This window comes from Hoplias malabaricus, chromosome 1 (genome assembly GCF_029633855.1).
Source record: "Hoplias malabaricus isolate fHopMal1 chromosome 1, fHopMal1.hap1, whole genome shotgun sequence".
NCBI classification, from domain to species: Eukaryota; Metazoa; Chordata; class Actinopteri; order Characiformes; family Erythrinidae; genus Hoplias; species Hoplias malabaricus.
In genome coordinates, this window is record NC_089800.1 from 21,831,647 (window position 1) to 21,849,972 (window position 18,326).

The 18,326-nt window shown below is 38.7% G+C and overlaps 1 protein-coding gene across 1 annotated transcript in view; it reads left to right on the plus strand.

The window, feature by feature from the left end:
• The window catches only part of slc8a2b (solute carrier family 8 member 2b), a 56,281-nt gene extending 38,209 nt beyond the window's left edge, over positions 1–18,072 (plus strand). Inside the window, exons 3-13 of the mRNA XM_066651891.1 lie at positions 213–350; positions 2,607–2,834; positions 3,091–3,426; positions 5,955–6,410; positions 9,551–9,927; positions 10,617–10,720; positions 12,070–12,087; positions 13,605–13,729; positions 15,235–15,334; positions 16,075–16,353; positions 16,642–18,072. Of these exons, the coding sequence (XP_066507988.1) occupies positions 213–350; positions 2,607–2,834; positions 3,091–3,426; positions 5,955–6,410; positions 9,551–9,927; positions 10,617–10,720; positions 12,070–12,087; positions 13,605–13,729; positions 15,235–15,334; positions 16,075–16,353; positions 16,642–17,018 (2,538 nt within the window). The 3' untranslated portion in view covers positions 17,019–18,072. The remainder of the gene's footprint in view (positions 1–212; positions 351–2,606; positions 2,835–3,090; positions 3,427–5,954; positions 6,411–9,550; positions 9,928–10,616; positions 10,721–12,069; positions 12,088–13,604; positions 13,730–15,234; positions 15,335–16,074; positions 16,354–16,641) is intronic.
• The last annotated feature ends 254 nt before the right edge of the window (positions 18,073–18,326 follow it).

Genomic DNA, 18,326 nt, shown 5'->3' on the forward strand with positions numbered 1-18,326 from the left:
GACGTACATTTGTTGAACTGTCTAGAAAGTGCATGCTGAACAAGGCGCTCTGAGTTTCTACATTAATGTTAAAGCATACTGACATTGTACTCTATCCCACATCATTTTGTGAATTATCTAAGTGTAATACCTTTTAAACACAGTAAAGCACAGTTTTAAAAAGCTTACATTCGCACTGTAACTCACAAGAGTGTGTTATATTTATTAAACAGGAAAAAGAAGTAACGATCACTCTGCCTAATGGAGAAACATCAGTGGCAACTGTGCGCATCTGGAATGAGACTGTGTCCAACTTAACACTGATGGCTCTAGGCTCCTCAGCTCCTGAGATCCTTCTGTCTGTCATAGAGGTAAACTTCTCTTTACTTTTTGGAAGGGGGTTGGACAAAACTTAATAGTGTATCTAGTTTACAATGTGCATTGCTTAAAAAGTTGGGACACTGCAAAATGTAAATAAAAAAAATGATTTGTAAATCATTAAAACAGCAAAAAACAGTACATTATAAATGTTTATTGCTTTTGACAAACATTTGCCTGTTTTGAATTTAATGCCAGCAATCGCCCCTTTGAGCAATCGATGATTAAAATAAATCTGGTTATATTTTCAAACAGTATTTTCAAAGTATTCAAACAGCATTTTTACTGAAAGAAAATGATGTGTGATGATATTATATCGTTTTCACATTTGATTCAAGTAAATTATATACATCACTTTTTGCTCATTAAAATGAATTAAATGAATACATTCAGTATGCACTACACACTGATTAAAAGTAGAGAACAGAACTGTGGGTAAAAAGAAGTGCCTTGTGCCTTGCAAGCTTTTTCGGTCTTAATCTTTTTAGGATCTAATGTGACAGCTGCCTCAGATAATCATATCATGTCACTGTCAAAATCTGATTCATGAAGCATTTACAATGCTAGCAAACATTTAGCTAGTGCTGACATAGCAGCTGGCCTTCTGGAGCTGCCTTTGGTGCCATTACCTCAAAATGTTGATGGGTTTTAGAGAAAAAATATCTAATAAAAATGATATATATTTTGGCCTCTGAGGATGGTGCAAAATATTTGACAGCTTCGTGATAAGCCTGAAATCTGGGGCGATGTGTATGTCCTGCTGTTACACAGCAGAAATGTAAATTGTGAATTGGTTTTTGCCATCCATTTCCCAGTGAAAATGATTATGTGAATATAGGAGCTGATAATATATCAGTGCTCCGAATATAATAAGGTTCAGAGGATACACTCCACATTACATTGAAACTAGATCATTGGTTTAACATTGTTATTGCCATCACATATTTTATGAATTTAGCCCATTTTATTAGTATTATTATTATTATGATTATTAATCATCCACAATTTAGCTAGGTAATAACGAAGGAATGTTACACTCTAGGTTCTGCTAAGATCCAAGCTTAGAAATGTGCTTTGTTTTATATAAGATTATATATAATCTTGAATATATTCTATTTTAAAGATGGCAAACATTGTAACTCTATATATTAGTATCTCTTATCTGACATTAAAAAAACATTCTGTTATTATTTTACAGTTTGCTGTGCTGTTTATCTTTTAGCTTACGAAGAGGAATTGCCATGTTTGTGAGATAAATTAAGTGCCTTAGTCTCAGAATGCTGTTTACACAATTCATCTTTTTTGGGATTGTTGACTGCACTTTCTGTACAAATTTGTGCTGTTGTTGCATTTCATTCATTCATTCATTATCTGTAACCGCTTATCCAATTCAGGGTTGCGGTGGGTCCAGAGCCTACCTGGAATCATTGGGCGCAAGGCAGGATTACACCCTGGGCACAGGGCAACACAGACACACACACACATTCACTCACACACTCACACCTACGGACACTTCTGAGTCGCCAATCCACCTACCAACGTGTGTTTTTGGACTGTGGGAGGAAACCGGAGCACCCGGAGGAAGCCCACGCGGACACGGGGAGAACACACCAAACTCCTCACAGACAGTCACCCGGAGCGGGAATTGAACCCACAACCTCCAGGTCCCTGGAGCAGTGTGACTGCGACACTAACCTGCTGCGTCATCGTGCTGCCCGTTGTTGTATTTGTAAACATTCATATCTCTTTATACTACACTATATTTCAAAATGTATTCAGTCACACATCCAAATCAAGGAATTTAGGTGTTCCACTCACGTCCATGGCCACAGGTGAATAAAACCAAGCACCTAGGTGTGCAGACTGCTTCTACAAACATTTGTGAAAGAACAGGTAACTCTCAGGAGCTCAGTGAATTCCAGCATGGTGCTGGGAGAGGATGCCACCTGTGTAACATGTTTTACTCTTCTGTCTAATGACAGATTCACTTTCATTCTTACGATGTATATTCTCAATTTATTGTACATTTATCTTTATCCACATGGCTCATATAATTTTATAGTTTTTCATACAGATGTGGTTCCTTTTTGAGTCCTGGTTCAAAGTAAATATTCCCCAAATATGATTTTTAAGTTATAAATACATTTGTATTAATCATGAAACATTTTATGAACTAAAATCCAACAGACAATGCTTATCTTTTATGTGTGTGTGTGTGTGTGTGTGTGTGTGTGTGTTTGTGTGTGCAGGTGTGTGGACATGGTTTTAAATCAGGTGAACTCGGCCCCGGCACAATTGTGGGCAGTGCTGCCTTTAATATGTTTGTTATCATTGGCATCTGTGTGTGGGTGATCCCTGATGGGGAGGTGAGGAAGATTAAACACCTGAGGGTCTTCTTCATTACTGCTTTCTGGAGCATCTTTGCATACATATGGCTGTATCTCATTCTCTCCGTCATCTCACCTGGTGTTGTCGAGGTATGTAGGAGACAGTTGATAAAATTCGTTTCTCAATATCAGTCCTATTCATTCGTTGTAATTAAAATGACCTAAATGCATGTTGTTAAGACCAACTGCTCAGTTCATCAAGCTTTTTACATCTTATTACAACTCAGACTTTGAAGTTATTTACTTGTGTAGGAACATGCTCACTTTCAATGCTGTTTGTGGTGTGTTGGGGTGTGTGTATGTTTCTTGTGGTTGTGTTTGTGTGTTTGATTTGTGTTTGTATTAGGTGTGGGAGGCTTTGGTCACTCTCTGCTTCTTCCCGGTGTGTGTAATTCTGGCCTGGATTGCCGATCGGCGGCTTCTCTTTTACAAGTACATGTCCAAGCGTTACCGTGCCGACAAGAGAACAGGGGTTGTGGTTGAGACGGAGGGAGAGATGACCCCTAAAGGAGCTGATATGATCATGGATGGAAAGTTTCCAAGGTGTTCAGTCGGGGTTATGAGTGGAGAACATGGCCAGGGCGGGGCCAGTAATGCAAGTACAATGGCAACCTTGCTCAACTCCAACAGTGCAACCATTAATGTGGAGAGTACAAAAGAACTGGACGAGAGTCGCAAAGAGGTGAGAAGAAAGATATGGACTACAGATCATTTTCTTCCCTTTTTTTCTGTTTAGAGATTTAATGATTCCAATCTAAATTATTAAGATAATTACGTGCCCACTCTCTCATCACATCATGTGACAGGTGTGTAATTACATATAACAAGAAATGTATAATTATTAGGATGATAAAATTATCAAGGTTTTGATTGTATACTTAGCAGCTCTAAATTTTATAACATGAAAGTCCTACAAGAAATCAACTTCTGCTTAAATTGTTACTGTTTGAATGTATTGTTTAAAAAAAACTTTGCTTTAGATATAAAAATCAGACATATGTGTTAAATAAAATATAGAGTTCTGATCAACATTATTGCCACCCTGGGGTTTCAGTTATATCATTAATAATATTTCAGAATTAAGCAAAACTGAAGAACTTTTGAGTGTCAGACTATTTAATTAGGGTGTTTTAATTTATGCAACAACAAAGGTTTTAAATGTAAAAGTGAAATGCAAATATGCCCTCCCCAGTATTTAATAAACCACACTCTACCATCTATTTTATTTTCTGTTTCAATGATTCTTTGGGTTATTTGGGTTTGTTGGGTTTGTCATGACTCTAGGTAGCACATTTTGCTCTGAAATGCCTTGGCAATCTTCAGATTTTTTTTTCCCTTTAATTCACTCAAGGCCTTCAGTACTAGAGGCAGCAAACAAAGCTAATGACCATTGACCTCCACAGTATTTCACTGCAAACCTTGTGGTGTGTCTAGGAAGGTTCTGCCTTTAAATGACTGCCTGGGTCCTCCCTGGTCTTTTCCCATGAAGCCATACTTGACTTAATATGTGGCTTATATTACAGGTTGAAACTATCACTCCTGATCTCTCTAGGCCAGCTCTCTAGATCCTTTGGATGTGATGTTTGTTCAACAGTTCACTCCAGTAATTGGAGATATTTTTGGAAAGTATTATACCTACCTCCACATTCTTCACAGTCCCATTAGCTGCAGACATCTTAATAAAAGTATGATCTGTAGCAAACAGTGATGCCAGTGTCTCCGGAGATGTACCTGTACACCGGTAAATATTTGAATTTGGTAATTCTTTCTGACTGTCTCAGATAGTATTGTATTCGATACTGTCACAAACAAACAGGGAAGGAGAATGACATTTGAACATGTTGAAAATCCTTGAAAATTCAAGTCTTGTGACTGGCAACTCATACTCATCTGTATCTGGCAGTTTCTTGCAGATGAGTAGGAGTCCATAGCTACACAGCATCTAAATTGCTTAATTGAATTGTTCAAGGCTGCCCAATATTGTATATGTTTAAATACGTTTTAACCCCAGAAGATATTGTGCATTGTATTCCACAAAGTTTGGCAAAATAGTATTGACCTGAACTGAACATATTTGTCACAAAACCTCCAAGAATAAGCATTCAAATTAAAATATCTTTAAGAAAATTGAAGAAAATACTCAGGCCTGTCCAAGACAACACATTTACATACACAGAGTTTATCAAGTATACCAACCATATATGTGCACTATGTAGGTTAAGGTTACTGACTGTAGCTGTTACTGCCCAGTTTATCACTACCCTTCTAACTTGTATATCTGTGAAAAAGGACAACCATAAGACCACTGTTGTAACTATATATATTAGTAACATTGCTGGGGTTTTTTTTAACACTAGACTGCACTTTTCTAAAAGTCATGTTAGAGACTAATACTTTTCCAAAGATATGTATTGTATTAGCCACCGTTACATGTTAGTGTTGAGAATGGGCTACCACTCAAATATGTTTTTAGTTGTAACCCTATGGTGCACTCTTACATTTGATGGAGGGAACAGTGAAGGTGGATAAACATGTGTGCAACAAAACTTTAGATTAGATTCAGCCATAAAATCATGACCACCCCCTTGTTTCTAAAGACACTCTCCATTCTCTCAGCTCCACTGACTATAAAGAAGCACTGTGTACTACATTAACAGACTGTAGTCCTCTGTTCCTCTACATACTTTGTTTGCCACCTTTCTCCCCTGTCAGGACCCCTACAGGACTGACTTCTCATTATCACCACTAGAGTGACACTGACATTGTGGTGATTTGTTAGGGAGTGTTGAATTGGTATGAATGGATCAGACACAGCAGTGCTGCTTGAGTTTTTAGAAAGTGTCCAAGCCCAATCCACTTTATTAGAAACATTTCTCTCATTGTTCTACCTTGTAGATGTAAAGAAATAGACAGTAGCTCACTCTTATAACACACACTAACACCCCACCAATATACCAGTGTCACAGCGCAGAGTTCAATTCATCAGACAAATCATACCTGCTCAGGATTTGGATAAGAACTTCACAGTGCTCCTACATGGTCAGTGGAGTTGTGAGAATGAACAGTGGGTATAGAAACAAGGAGGTGGTCATAATTTCATGGCTAAGTGGTATATGTACACATAATTAAATGTGCTCTTATCAAACATTTTTTCTTAAAAAAAGTACAGAAGTCTCACCTCTCCTCTCCCTCCCTCATATTTTCCTTTAGGTAATTCGCATTCTAAAGGACCTGAAACAAAAATATCCTGATAAAGAGCTGGAGCAGCTAGTGGAGCTTGCCAACTATTACGCCCTGCTGCACCAGCAGAAGAGTCGGGCTTTTTACCGCGTCCAAGCTACACGCATGATGATTGGAGCTGGCAATGTGCTAAAGAAGCATGCTGCTGATCATGCAAAGAGAGCAGCCACCACAGGCGAAGATGAAGCATCTGAACAGGAAGATTATGCCACCTGCAGCCGAATCAGTTTTGAGAGTGGACACAGCCAGTGCATGGAGAACTGTGGCTTGTTGTCCTTAGCGGTGGTGTGCCAGGGCGGTGCTGGTGAATCCACCTTCTATGTTGACTACCGCACGGAGGATGGCACAGCCAACGCAGGCTCAGATTATGAGTACAGTGAGGGCACGCTCGTGTTCAAGCCAGGAGAAACAAGAAAAGAGATAAAGGTGAGTAAACATGGGAGAAGAAATGCAAACTTAGATATGGCGCTTTCCCACTGCATTGTACATACTCAACTTGCTTGCTTATTAGTACCTGGTTCCTGGTTTGTTTTCCACTGCAATGGCTCCCTCTGAAATGTAGCTGGTGTAGACGCAAAGCACTGTATCTAACAGGAACTCGTGTGCAAAATCATTACTCAGAATGTTTCTGGAGGCAGCACTTTGAGGCAAAATGAATGTGATTGGTTACCAGCAAAAAGGTGGGATGAATGTGATTGGTTAGCACACACTGGACAGAGATATTAACACTATAAATAAAGTGCCACATAAACCCCAACAGACAGGCGAACTCCACTGAGGGTAGTGCGAGTCATACTTCCTGACCTCCAGACCACCTATGAGAAGCGGGGCTGGTCCACAGCCAAACAAGATCGTGAAGGACCTCAGTCATCCTAAGAACAAACTCTTCACTCTGTTGCCATCAGCGTATTCGCTTCTTGAAAACGAATGCAGAGAAGATGAGGAGGAGCTTCTTTCCAATGGCTATACGGACTCTGAACCAGGTCTAAACCCAGACTTCATCCAGCTCACACTTTACACCACATACAGGACTGTTAACTGCTCTTCTGCACAGATTTTTCACTTGTCACTTCATTTTTTGCACTGCATTAATTTGCACATTCAGATGCACACTATGTTCTTTGATCTACATTTCTTCTCTCACTTTTTATACTTTTTATAATTTTATACATTTTTATATATTTTAATTTCTTTGTTTTATTTCTTTGTTTTCATTTTAGTTTAGTATTATTTATTCTGAAAATGTCTATATATTTTATTTTTATTTTATTCTATTTCTATTTCCTATTTCCTTACCTCTTATTTTTGTTAATGTGTGTGGATAGTCACCAAAGCATTTCACTGCAAGTTGTACCTATCTATATCTATAACTCTGTATGTGACAAATAAACTGATTTAATTTAATTTGATTTTATATGATTTGTGAAGAAATAAGCATCATTTAATCAATAAGCAGGCAAACACAGGGGTCTAGGGGAGTTTTACCAGCACAGATTTGGAAATCTCCAAGCCGTCAAGATCATCACCACCTTTTGGCTGGTAACCAATTACATTTGTCCTGCCTCAAAGGCAGTGCTGCCTCCATAACCAGCGTGAGTAGTGATGTTACACACTAACTAAGAATAACCGCAGACTTTGGAAACCACAATGGAGCTAGTAACATAATAACAACATAATTTTACGAGCTTCCATTGTAAGTCGGACCAAATGTGATGTATACTGTAGCTTGAAGAGTTTATAAATGGTTAGTTTGTGCTGAATATCTGAATTTAACTATGATTGATGAGTCTCTCTGGCCAATGAGCACTCAGCTCACTAGGATCCACGAGCAAGGACCAGGTACAAATTTGCCTAATTGAAAAGTAAAAAGCCAAGTAGATCTCAGTAAAGTAGAATATGTATCATGCAATAGAAGAACTCCATTAGAGAGATGGACCAATGTGTAAAGACAAGGGCATTGAATTGATCAGACTGCAGACTGCAAGAGCAAAGACAAATGGGATACATTGATTTATGCAGCCTTTCTCCTAGAATTTTGTTTGTTGGCCTAGTTTTAGATCCTTATTAACCCTTCTAGTACATTACCATTATTATTTTATCTAATTATATTAGGTACAGTAAATTAATTTAGAAAAACAGAAAAAGTGATATAAAGCACATTACTAAGGAAACATATAGATTATTCTTTTGTTGTTCTATATAGGGTTAAGAAGGAAAGAGGAAGGATGCAGGATTAAGGGCAGGGTTGTGTGGGAAGTGTAAAGAGGCAGAGGGAGAGTGGGAGTTCACACATTTGCCATTCCCTATCACCTCATTTTAACACCTGGAGAGATGATGAAATGAGTTTTCAGTGTCACTACTCTCTTGTTCTGTCAAAACAGGTCTTACTGTAGTTGGTTTTTTTTTACATGTATTTATTATTTTATCATTTTGTTAACTGAAATATTTCTCTTTTTGCTGTGTCAGTTTATTACATTAGCACACATTCTGAAAATTATAACAGTAAATCTGCATTTATTGTCTTAAATGAGGACTACACACACGGTAGCTCTCACTGTTTATGTATTTTAGTTTTAGATTTAATAATCGTGCTTTTTTGTGAAGCAATAATTTATTGTTTTATGAGCCTTTCATGTGATTATGACAGACGTGCATTTTGGTTTTTTTCCAAACAATGAAACAATGGGGACTTGACTGCACGACTAGATTAAAACGAAATTTATGGCCTTCCAGACCCTTTCATTTACAGAGAAGGTTTTCAGCCTTTGTCGCCACTGCAGCTCTAAGTTGATGCAAATGCTGAGTCAGCCATCAAAGAGCTGAATGCAGCTCTCAGGGAGCAAATATCTGTGCAACAGGATGTAGTTTTTATTGTTGTGGGGGATTTAATAACTCTAGGGTTATTGTTTACACTTAGTGTACAGCAGGTTCATATCACAGTAAAGTGTGTAAATGTCCTGCTGAGCTCATGAACAGAGGAGAAAAATTACAAATTCACCTCAGGTCGCTGTAAACACAGCCCCAGGAAATGCCCACAAACGTAGCTCATTCCTGTTTTATTTTCTATTGTTTATTTATAGAAATCACCCCATCCATCTCCATTGTGCTATAACACTTTATTAGAGGCTCTGTGCTCTTTGTGGTTTTTCTTAAACTTGACAAACACAAGGACGACATCACAGTTCACAGAGGAACCAACTCTTGAGTTGCTTTTCTGGTTCGCAGTTCCATTTATGTTTCCAAATTAGTGAATGGGAACCCTTCCGATTCCTTGTTGGTGGAAAAGTGCTAAATGTCTCCACTTTGAGGTAGGAGACTTTCTACGAGGCTATACCCCTCCCCCACATGAGAGAGTTTGAGCCTTCTCCCCAAGTCTGTGCACTCATCAAATGTGTAAAAACCTAAACAAGAACAGCTCAAGAGTGACCAGAGGGGGCGGTCTCCTCCCTCCTGACCATCACGGGCTGTAGAGTGTCTCCTCAGACTGAGCTCATATATCAGTTTGAGCAGAAATAGTTTTGCTTTTGCTTGACTTGTCCCCTGCTTGACTCCTTTCTCTCTCTCAGGTGGGAATAATAGACGATGACATATTTGAAGAGGATGAGCATTTCTTTGTGCGTCTGCTGAATTTGAGGGTCGGTGATGCTGAAGGCATGTTTGAGAGTGATGAGGCTGGCCAGGCTCCCAAGGGTCGACTAGTGGAGCCACTAGTTGCTACAGTAACCATACTGGATGACGACCATGCAGGAATCTTCACATTTAGTGACCGCGTGATGCGTGTGAGTGAAAGTGTCGGAACCATGGAGGTGACGGTGGTGAGGAATTCTGGGGCCAGAGGCACTGTCGTTGTGCCCTACCACACAGAGCCAGGAACAGCTCAGGGAGGGGGCATCGACTATGAAGATACACACGGAGAGCTGGAGTTCACCAATGACCAGACTACGTAAGTGTTGTGCTGTTTGCCATAGGAGATTTCTATTTTAAATGTGTGGTTTTGTAGGAGACTGAGGTTTATTGTACATTTACCTTGGAGAGCTGTTAATTAGAGGAATTTGGATGTTTAGGTCACGTCACAGGTGCAGGTCTGTTTTCATTCCTGACCTTTAACAGTACTGACAAATACAGGTCCAGTTTCATGCCTGTGCTTGTCTGTATTTCTCATTTACTGGCACCACTTTAAAATAAGACTACACTTAGAAAGACTTATAAATGGTTTCAAATCTGTATATAGCATTGTTATTAATTAGATTGTAAACACTTTAATGGTCATTAATCATCATTTTAATACAGACAGGGCAACCGTGAACTAAACATACACAGCACACTTTCAGAGATCAAGTGAAGTTTTCGGATTTCTCTCCTCACACAAGGGTGTGCTGCAACACAACATTACTGCACAGCTCAATGCATTTGGAGGAGAAAACTGTGTCAGTCTTTTTTTTGTTAGAGTTAAGGGTAGACACCAAGAGCCCCTCCACGCTTGCCCTTTGCCCAATGGCCACTATGAATTGTTTCATAAAGCAACTACATTTACCCTGGTCTTTTTAAAGCAGCTAATGGAGGTGATGGTTTAAAGTCTAACCAGAAAGTTTATATTTTGTTTGTGTGTTTTCTGTGTTTGTGTGTGTTCAGTCAAACCCTTCAGGTCAGAATTATTGATGATGAAGAGTATGAGAAACATGAGAATTTCTACATTGTCCTTGAGGAGCCTCGCTGGCTGAAGAGAGGAATCTCTGGTATGTATTTGCTTGCTTGTATGTGTGTGTGTGTGTGTGTGTGTGTGTGTGTGTGAGAGAGAGAGATGGGAATGCTGAAAAATGCTCATCAGAACATTCAAATCTACTAGATCAAAATACTTTTCAAGTCCCAAGACTTTCAGAGCATAATTAACACAGTATTGGAATTATGAGTATGTTTTGTGTACTAATCTGACTCCATAAATCTTGTACCACATTTTTGCATTAGAAATAACCACCACTTTCACGATATCGCCAAAACTATTTGCTTTATGGACCTTGCTTTGTGCACTGGTGCACAGTCATGCTGGAACAGGAAAGGGCCGTCACCAAACTGTTCTCACAACGTTGGAAAAAATTAAATTGTCTAAAATCTCTTGGTGTGCTGAAGAATTAAGGGTTCCTTTCACTGGGACAAAGGGCCAAGCTTAAATCTTAACAAAACACCCCACACCATAATCCCCCCTCCACCACACTTTACAATGCAATGCCAAACCCAGACCAATCCATCGGATCGCCAGATGGAGAAGAGTGATTCTTCACTCCAGAGAACACATCCCCACTGCTTTAGAGGCCAGTGACGGCGTGCTTTACACCACTGCATCCGATGCTTTGCATTAGTTGGTGATGTAAGGTTTGGATGCAGCTACTTGGCAGAGTGCAGAATAAGAATTACTTCAACTGTGAATTGTAAATGTGCAAATTCTTTTACATGACGTGTTTATACATCATGTTACTCAGAAACCGAGACTGATATTGAGTTGTTCAGACCATCCATTAAATTATGAATTTCAGTTACTTTCTTCTGGAAGCAGATTTATTTTCCCAACGCTTAAAAGTAAAAGAATTGTTTTATACCTCAGGCTATAGGGTCCTTACATTTGTGAGATGCATTTTATATGCTGTTGAGTTGTTCTGGGTATGATGTTTGTGTGTTTTTATTTTGTGATATATATTTAGTGTACCAGGTTGGAAAACAAGTTTCTCCTTGGGGACAAAAAAGGAGCTGAACTGAACTGAACCAATACCATATCATCACTGTCCAATCAAAAACATGTATTCACACTGTGTGAACATTTCATGATGAATGGACCAATAGAAACGCTCCAACATTACTCTGAATAATATATTTTTACATTGACTTCCATTGAAATGTAAGAAGGTTTTTCCTTCTCTTGTAAAGTTACTATTTTGGGAGATACATGTTTTTGATTGGGCATATAATTGCTTCAAGTCCTTAAAATGTATTATATATTGCTAAATTATCTTGATATATATTAACAAATGTTGACAAAGGATATGGTTATAATAATAAAATCATTTTCTCTTTCTCTCTTTCCACCCTACAGCTCTGCTGCTGAATCAAGGTATGGGAACAAATTTAACAATTTAACATAGTGCAGATATGAGGGGCTTGTTCTGCACAGTCCCACGCTCCAGTCCAGTTATATTTAGGAAATTCATTTAACATCAAACATGAATTGTGTGATTCTGGTATAAATTAATTACAATTTTCTGAGTTGTAGATTGGATGTGAAAAGTCTTGTTAAAAAGTGTGTTTATTTGCAATTTCAGTGGATACTTTTTTCTTCTACTTATTGTTCTTTATTTATTAGAACTACTCATTTGTTGCATTAAAATTAGCTCAGATTTATACTGAATGACATACTAAATATTCGGGGCGGCACGGTGGCGCAGCAGGTAGTGTCGCAGTCACACAGCTCCAGGGGCCTGGAGGTTGTGGGTTCAATTCCCGCTCCGGGTGACTGTCTGTGAGGAGTTGGTGTGTTCTGTCCGTGTGGGTTTCAAGCATATATAAAGAAGCATATGCTTCAGTAGAGACCCAATGAAAAGATGGAATCCTGGGAGTGTTAGAATGACTAGAACTGGAGAATAAATGTAACTTAATTACATTTAGTTAAGATTAAACTTAACTAATAAAATTAAGAATATTTATGTAAAGATTATATTTAATCAATGTATTTTTTCAGTGTTTTAGAAGCTTTTACTGCTCAAGCTGTTTTATGTTTAATTTTTGGGGCAGTATTCACAGTATTAAATGAAAGTACAGTGTAATATATCTTTAGCGTAATATACAGTAGGTGCAGCATTGTAAATGTACACGCAAAAATAACTACATCCAATTTTGTTTGATTGGCATGTGCACAAATTTTTAGAATTATATTTTTTATTTTGTTTATAATTATTGCTACCATAGATTATATTGTCACTGTCCAATTAAAAACATGTATCTCCCAAAATAGTAACTTTACAGGAGAAGGAACAAACCTCCTTAACTTTCCATGGAAGTGAATGTAAAAAGATTTCTGTTGGTTCATTCATCATGAGATTTTCACACGATATGAAGTGTCTTCTGTGTTCAAATGATGCAGTAAACTGAAAATCAGTAAAAACAAAGGTACATGGTTTTAACTGAACAGCACTGATATTTATGTTTTTCGTTATTTACTGCAAATAAAAAACATTTTTAAACAGTTAAATCAAATAATTTTATGAATATCAAAAAGGCTGGTGATATTTGCATGTGCTCATTTTGTTTTGACTGTTTGCAACTTTGGTGAATGTGGATTAATTTGAATGTTTTTGATTTGTGTAATATTTTGGGGTCTGCCTATGCTCACCTTTTCTTTTCTCAGCTCTCTGTCTGATCTTCCCTCTCTGCCACTTTCCTCCTTTTATTGTGTAGTTGTTTAGCAACATTAAAAATGTTAACTTTTTCATATTTTCATTGTTTTTTGATGTTTTACTAAATACCACTGCAATCAACAAAACAACAAAAAATATATACCAAATAATATAAGAATATATTTATTATTCTGGTCTTTTCATCATCATCATCTTCTCACTTATTGTCTTTCTTCAGATGATACTGATGGACAGTTAAGTGCTGAGGAAGAAGAGGCAAGAAGGATAGCTGAGATGGGGAAGCCCATTCTGGGTGAGCACAGCAGGCTGGAGGTTGTCATCGAGGAGTCCTACGAGTTTAAGGTACAACCAACTATTTATAAAGAGCAGCCATTGCCTTAATGTAAATCATTTGACGCAGCTGGTCAATGTCTATATTGGCCCTCTAGTCTTAGACTACCGTTCCAATCCCTGGTGATGCCTCAGTGTTAAACTATACATATGGTGTTTGTGGCAATATCCATGCCACCCTTGGAAGGAGAACGCCGGAGGCATTAACAGTTTGGTTCACAATTTATTCACCTGAAAGGACACATATATATTTAATCTCTCTTCGGTGTCACTTTCTGGTTCCCTTTTTTATTCCTGTCATTGCCCCCTTCAGCAGGTGTTACATAACGATGATGCTCTCTGTGATTAGGAAACCAGAACATGTGAGAGGAGTTACGTTGTTGCAGCCCTTTGTTTGGGGTGCTCCAAGTCCTGCTCTGAGCTTCACGTGCAGGTCCAATACTTTTAATTCTTCCCCCACTTGTTTCCTAACCAGGAACTCATTAAGAACTTAACCAGTCAATATCAAAAACTATGCATTAAGACCATTACAATACTGCTTGTGAAGTACAACAATCTGGTTACGAAACCCTAACCCCAGCGACACTACCTGCAGCACCACCATGCTGCCCTGCAGTGTTTCAGTGACACTGACAAATGTTCACCAACTAAAATTATCTACTGATGAAGGTCTAGAGGACGACCTGCACACACTGTGCAGCAACAGATGAGCTACTGTCTCTGACTTTACATCTACAAGGTGGACCAATGAAGGAGGAGTGTCTCACAGAGTGGACAGAGAGTGGACACAGGGATTTTCAAAACTCCAGCAGCACTGCTGTGTCTGATCCACTCGCACCAGCGCAACACACACTAACACACCACCACCACGTCAGTGTCACTGCAGCACTGAGAATGATCCACCACCACATCACACCTGCTCTGTGGGGGTCCTGTTGGAGTCTTCATTATTTAAGAACAGGGTGTAATTGAGATAATAAAGTATTCAGAGGAACAGGTGAAATACAGTCTGTAATTATAGAACTACAAAGCTGCTCCTGTTAATCTTTCTGGCGTTTAAAGGAGTGATCTAAAAAATACCCATGAAGCACCATCATGGCCTTCAAGGATTTCAGAGGTGTAAAGATTTCTGAGAACTAAAATACATTTTAATACTTTTAAATGCACTGAATAACTGTGTCTACACTCGTTTTATAACCCTCAAATTCTCACTCATTATATGATTCAATACCAGAGGCACACCACTGAACTCTGATGAAGTTCGTTTACCTATTTAATTTTACTCCATCATATTTAGCACTTTTCCCTTTCACAACATTTAATAACTTTTCAGTGGTCAATGCTCAAGTGTGTTTTAGTTCACTATTTATCTCCAGTCTAAAATACACATCACTTAATACTCACTTAATACTCATAAAATGTTTTTTTCTTTCTTAAACTTTGTGCCATGTTTTAATATATATATGGAGTAATGGAGCCTCAATGTATCACTGTGTTTTCTTTCCTGCCACTGTCAGAGCACAGTAGATAAGCTGATAAAGAAGACTAACCTGGCGCTGGTTATTGGAACACACTCCTGGAGGGAGCAATTTGTGGAAGCTGTGACAGTCAGTGCAGGTCAGTGATGTACACATTCACTCTTTCTGGGGGACTTTGGTCTGAAGCCTGATGTTCATTTACCTAAATTTGTTTAGTACGAGGAATGATGTCGCTCTCTCCAGTGCCTGAGTACTGATGCTGAGGTCTGAGAATGTCCTGAAATGTTTTCCAGTACTGTGGTACTTTACTATAATGTGGTACATTACTGTTCCAATACATTGCAGTGGAGGCTCTCAGAGACTGCTTTGAGTTCACTAAATGGTGAGTCCTGCATGACCCACATGGGGAGGACATTACGATATTACACACTACATTAATTTTTATATAGACATTGTCGTTCCTGTCAAAACTGTATGCTGCTCTGCCAATAACTAGCCCTGGATAGTCAGCAATGTCAAGAACCTTCGGAATAAAAAAGATGAGAGCCTGCAAAGACAGTAACCAGGAGGAGCTTAGGAAGCTACTACAGATGTTCTATCAGTCTGTGGTTGCCAATTGTCTTTTTATGCTGTTGCATGAAGAAGCTGGCTTATCAAATAACTGCTGTTTTAAGCCTGACGCATTGTGGCAGCATTTAAGTTGGAACTGAAACTTCAAAGATCTCTTCGTACTTGGAAAAAACTACTTCATTCTATAGGTTGGAATGGACAGAGTACAGAGCTTTCAGATTCTATTGGTGCATTTGGAGGCTTCAGTAATGTGCAGGGGGACTGAGGATTGTCTATGCTTGTGTGTTCTTGTCTGTATATTATTTTTAGGTGATGGAGATGAAGATGAAGAAGAGGGCCGTGAGGAGCGTCTGCCATCTTGCTACGACTATGTTATGCACTTCCTGACAGTGTTCTGGAAGGTTCTTTTTGCATGTGTGCCACCTACTGAGTACTGGAATGGCTGGGCATGCTTCATGGTGTCTATTACTGTCATTGGGCTCTTGACTGCCATAATTGGAGACCTGGCTTCTCATTTTGGCTGCACCATTGGGCTTAAGGACACTGTCACAGCCGTGGTGTTTGTAGCGCTGGGCACCTCCATTCCAGGTGTGTAATTGTTTTTAATGCTACTGACATCTATATTATTACCTACATTTAGCTTAAGAACAATGAGACTCTTAGGGGGATGGGGTTAGAGAATGTTTGTATTACAAAAACACAAAGTAAAATAGAAAGAAAGAAAAAATGAGACTGAAAATTAATGTCATTAAGAAGAAACCACTTAACCACTATTTTTCTACTCTGTGAATCTTTAACATTGTTTCCTCTCTCTCTCTCCCCCTCACTTTGTCTTTTCTTACCCAATCATCTCTTCTCACTTTATCTTTATCTTAGATACATTTGCTAGTAAAGTGGCTGCCACCCAAGACCAATATGCTGATGCCTCTGTTGGCAATGTCACAGGCAGCAATGCTGTAAACGTGTTCCTGGGGATCGGGGTGGCGTGGTCAGTTGCAGCTATCTACTGGACTGTAAAAGGAGAGCGCTTCGAGGTGGAGCCTGGTTCACTGGCCTTCTCCGTCACCCTCTTCACCATATTCGCATTCATTAGCATGGCAGTGCTGCTCTACCGGAGACAACCTTCAATCGGAGGCGAGCTGGGGGGTCCCCGAGTGTCACGCCTCCTTACCACACTGCTCTTCCTGGGCCTGTGGCTTCTCTACATCCTTTTTTCCAGCCTGGAAACTTATTGCCACATTGAGGGCTTTTAAATGATGAATGAGGGAAAATACATCCAAACAGATGTGCTACAGCAAATACAGGTTGCTGATATTTATTACACTTTAGACACTTAAGAATAAATGCTTGTAAAATACGTTTGGGGGCTTTGGAGAAATGATGCTGAAGCCCTTCAGCTTGAACATTCAAATTCCTAAGGAAAAACACACACAAAATACTTTCAGCCTTAGAGAAAAATGTATGCACACAAACACAGATGTGTCTATATGTGTGCATATATATGCACATACACAGACACCTATACAAGGACAATGCACACAAACAAATGCACAGAAAAGCTGTACGCTAAAAGCTGTATGTTGTACTGTGAACTTGGCCAAACAAGTTCAGAGCCCATGTGGACATAAACACTGAGGAGGAGATTTTGAGGGAGGTGATGCGGATAGAGTGAGAGCAAGAGAATAAAAAGTGTGAAAAAAGCCATGGAAAAGATGTATGTACAAGGAAACAAAAGAGGGACATTAGAAGGCAAAGAGGTCATAGAAGGAAACAAAGTACGTAAGAACAGAATAAAGAATAGTCAGTAACTGCATGTTAGTTAATAGGGCTATGTAGCTTTATGCTAAAGTAGCCTTACAAGAAGAAAAGCTCTGGTACCTTTGTTAACAGATCAAAGAACTCTGAATTTGAGTCACAACTAATGGGCACTTAACCCTGAGTTTGTAACTCAGTTTGGGTGTCACTTTAGGTGAAAGCTTAAGCTGTCAACTTAAAAAGAACAAAATAACATCATCATACACATCTGAGGCTGCATAAAAGGAAAAATGTAACAAAATGTTTCTTTCCATGTTGTGAATATCATCAAGTTGTAGATGGTTGAAAAGCCTTGCTGAACAGGCACTAGGCCTCATTAATGAAAAGCGAGCAGAATGAATTTGCACATTAATAGTTGGTAAATCACTTTTTCTCGTAAATATCCAGATTCACCAGAATATTCGTAGGTACGAACAAAATTTACTCCTGCTCCTCAAAAAGCATAAAGTGTGCATAATATCGGGAAAAGGCTGCTGAATGTTTCATCTGACATGACTGAACTATAAATAAAAGTTATTAAAAATAATTAAAATTCACAAACTACATCAATAAATAATAGATTAATAAATAATCAAATAGAATTTCACAAAACAGTCCTCTTCCAAATAAAGCTTGTTATTCAGAGCAACTTCCTGTAGCTAAAGAGCAATGGTTTGCTGAATGATTTTATTACTCATTTGGATCATTGCAATATAAAAGAGTTTAGGGTCTGTGACACACACCTGTGGAAATGGCTGATGTTGCGC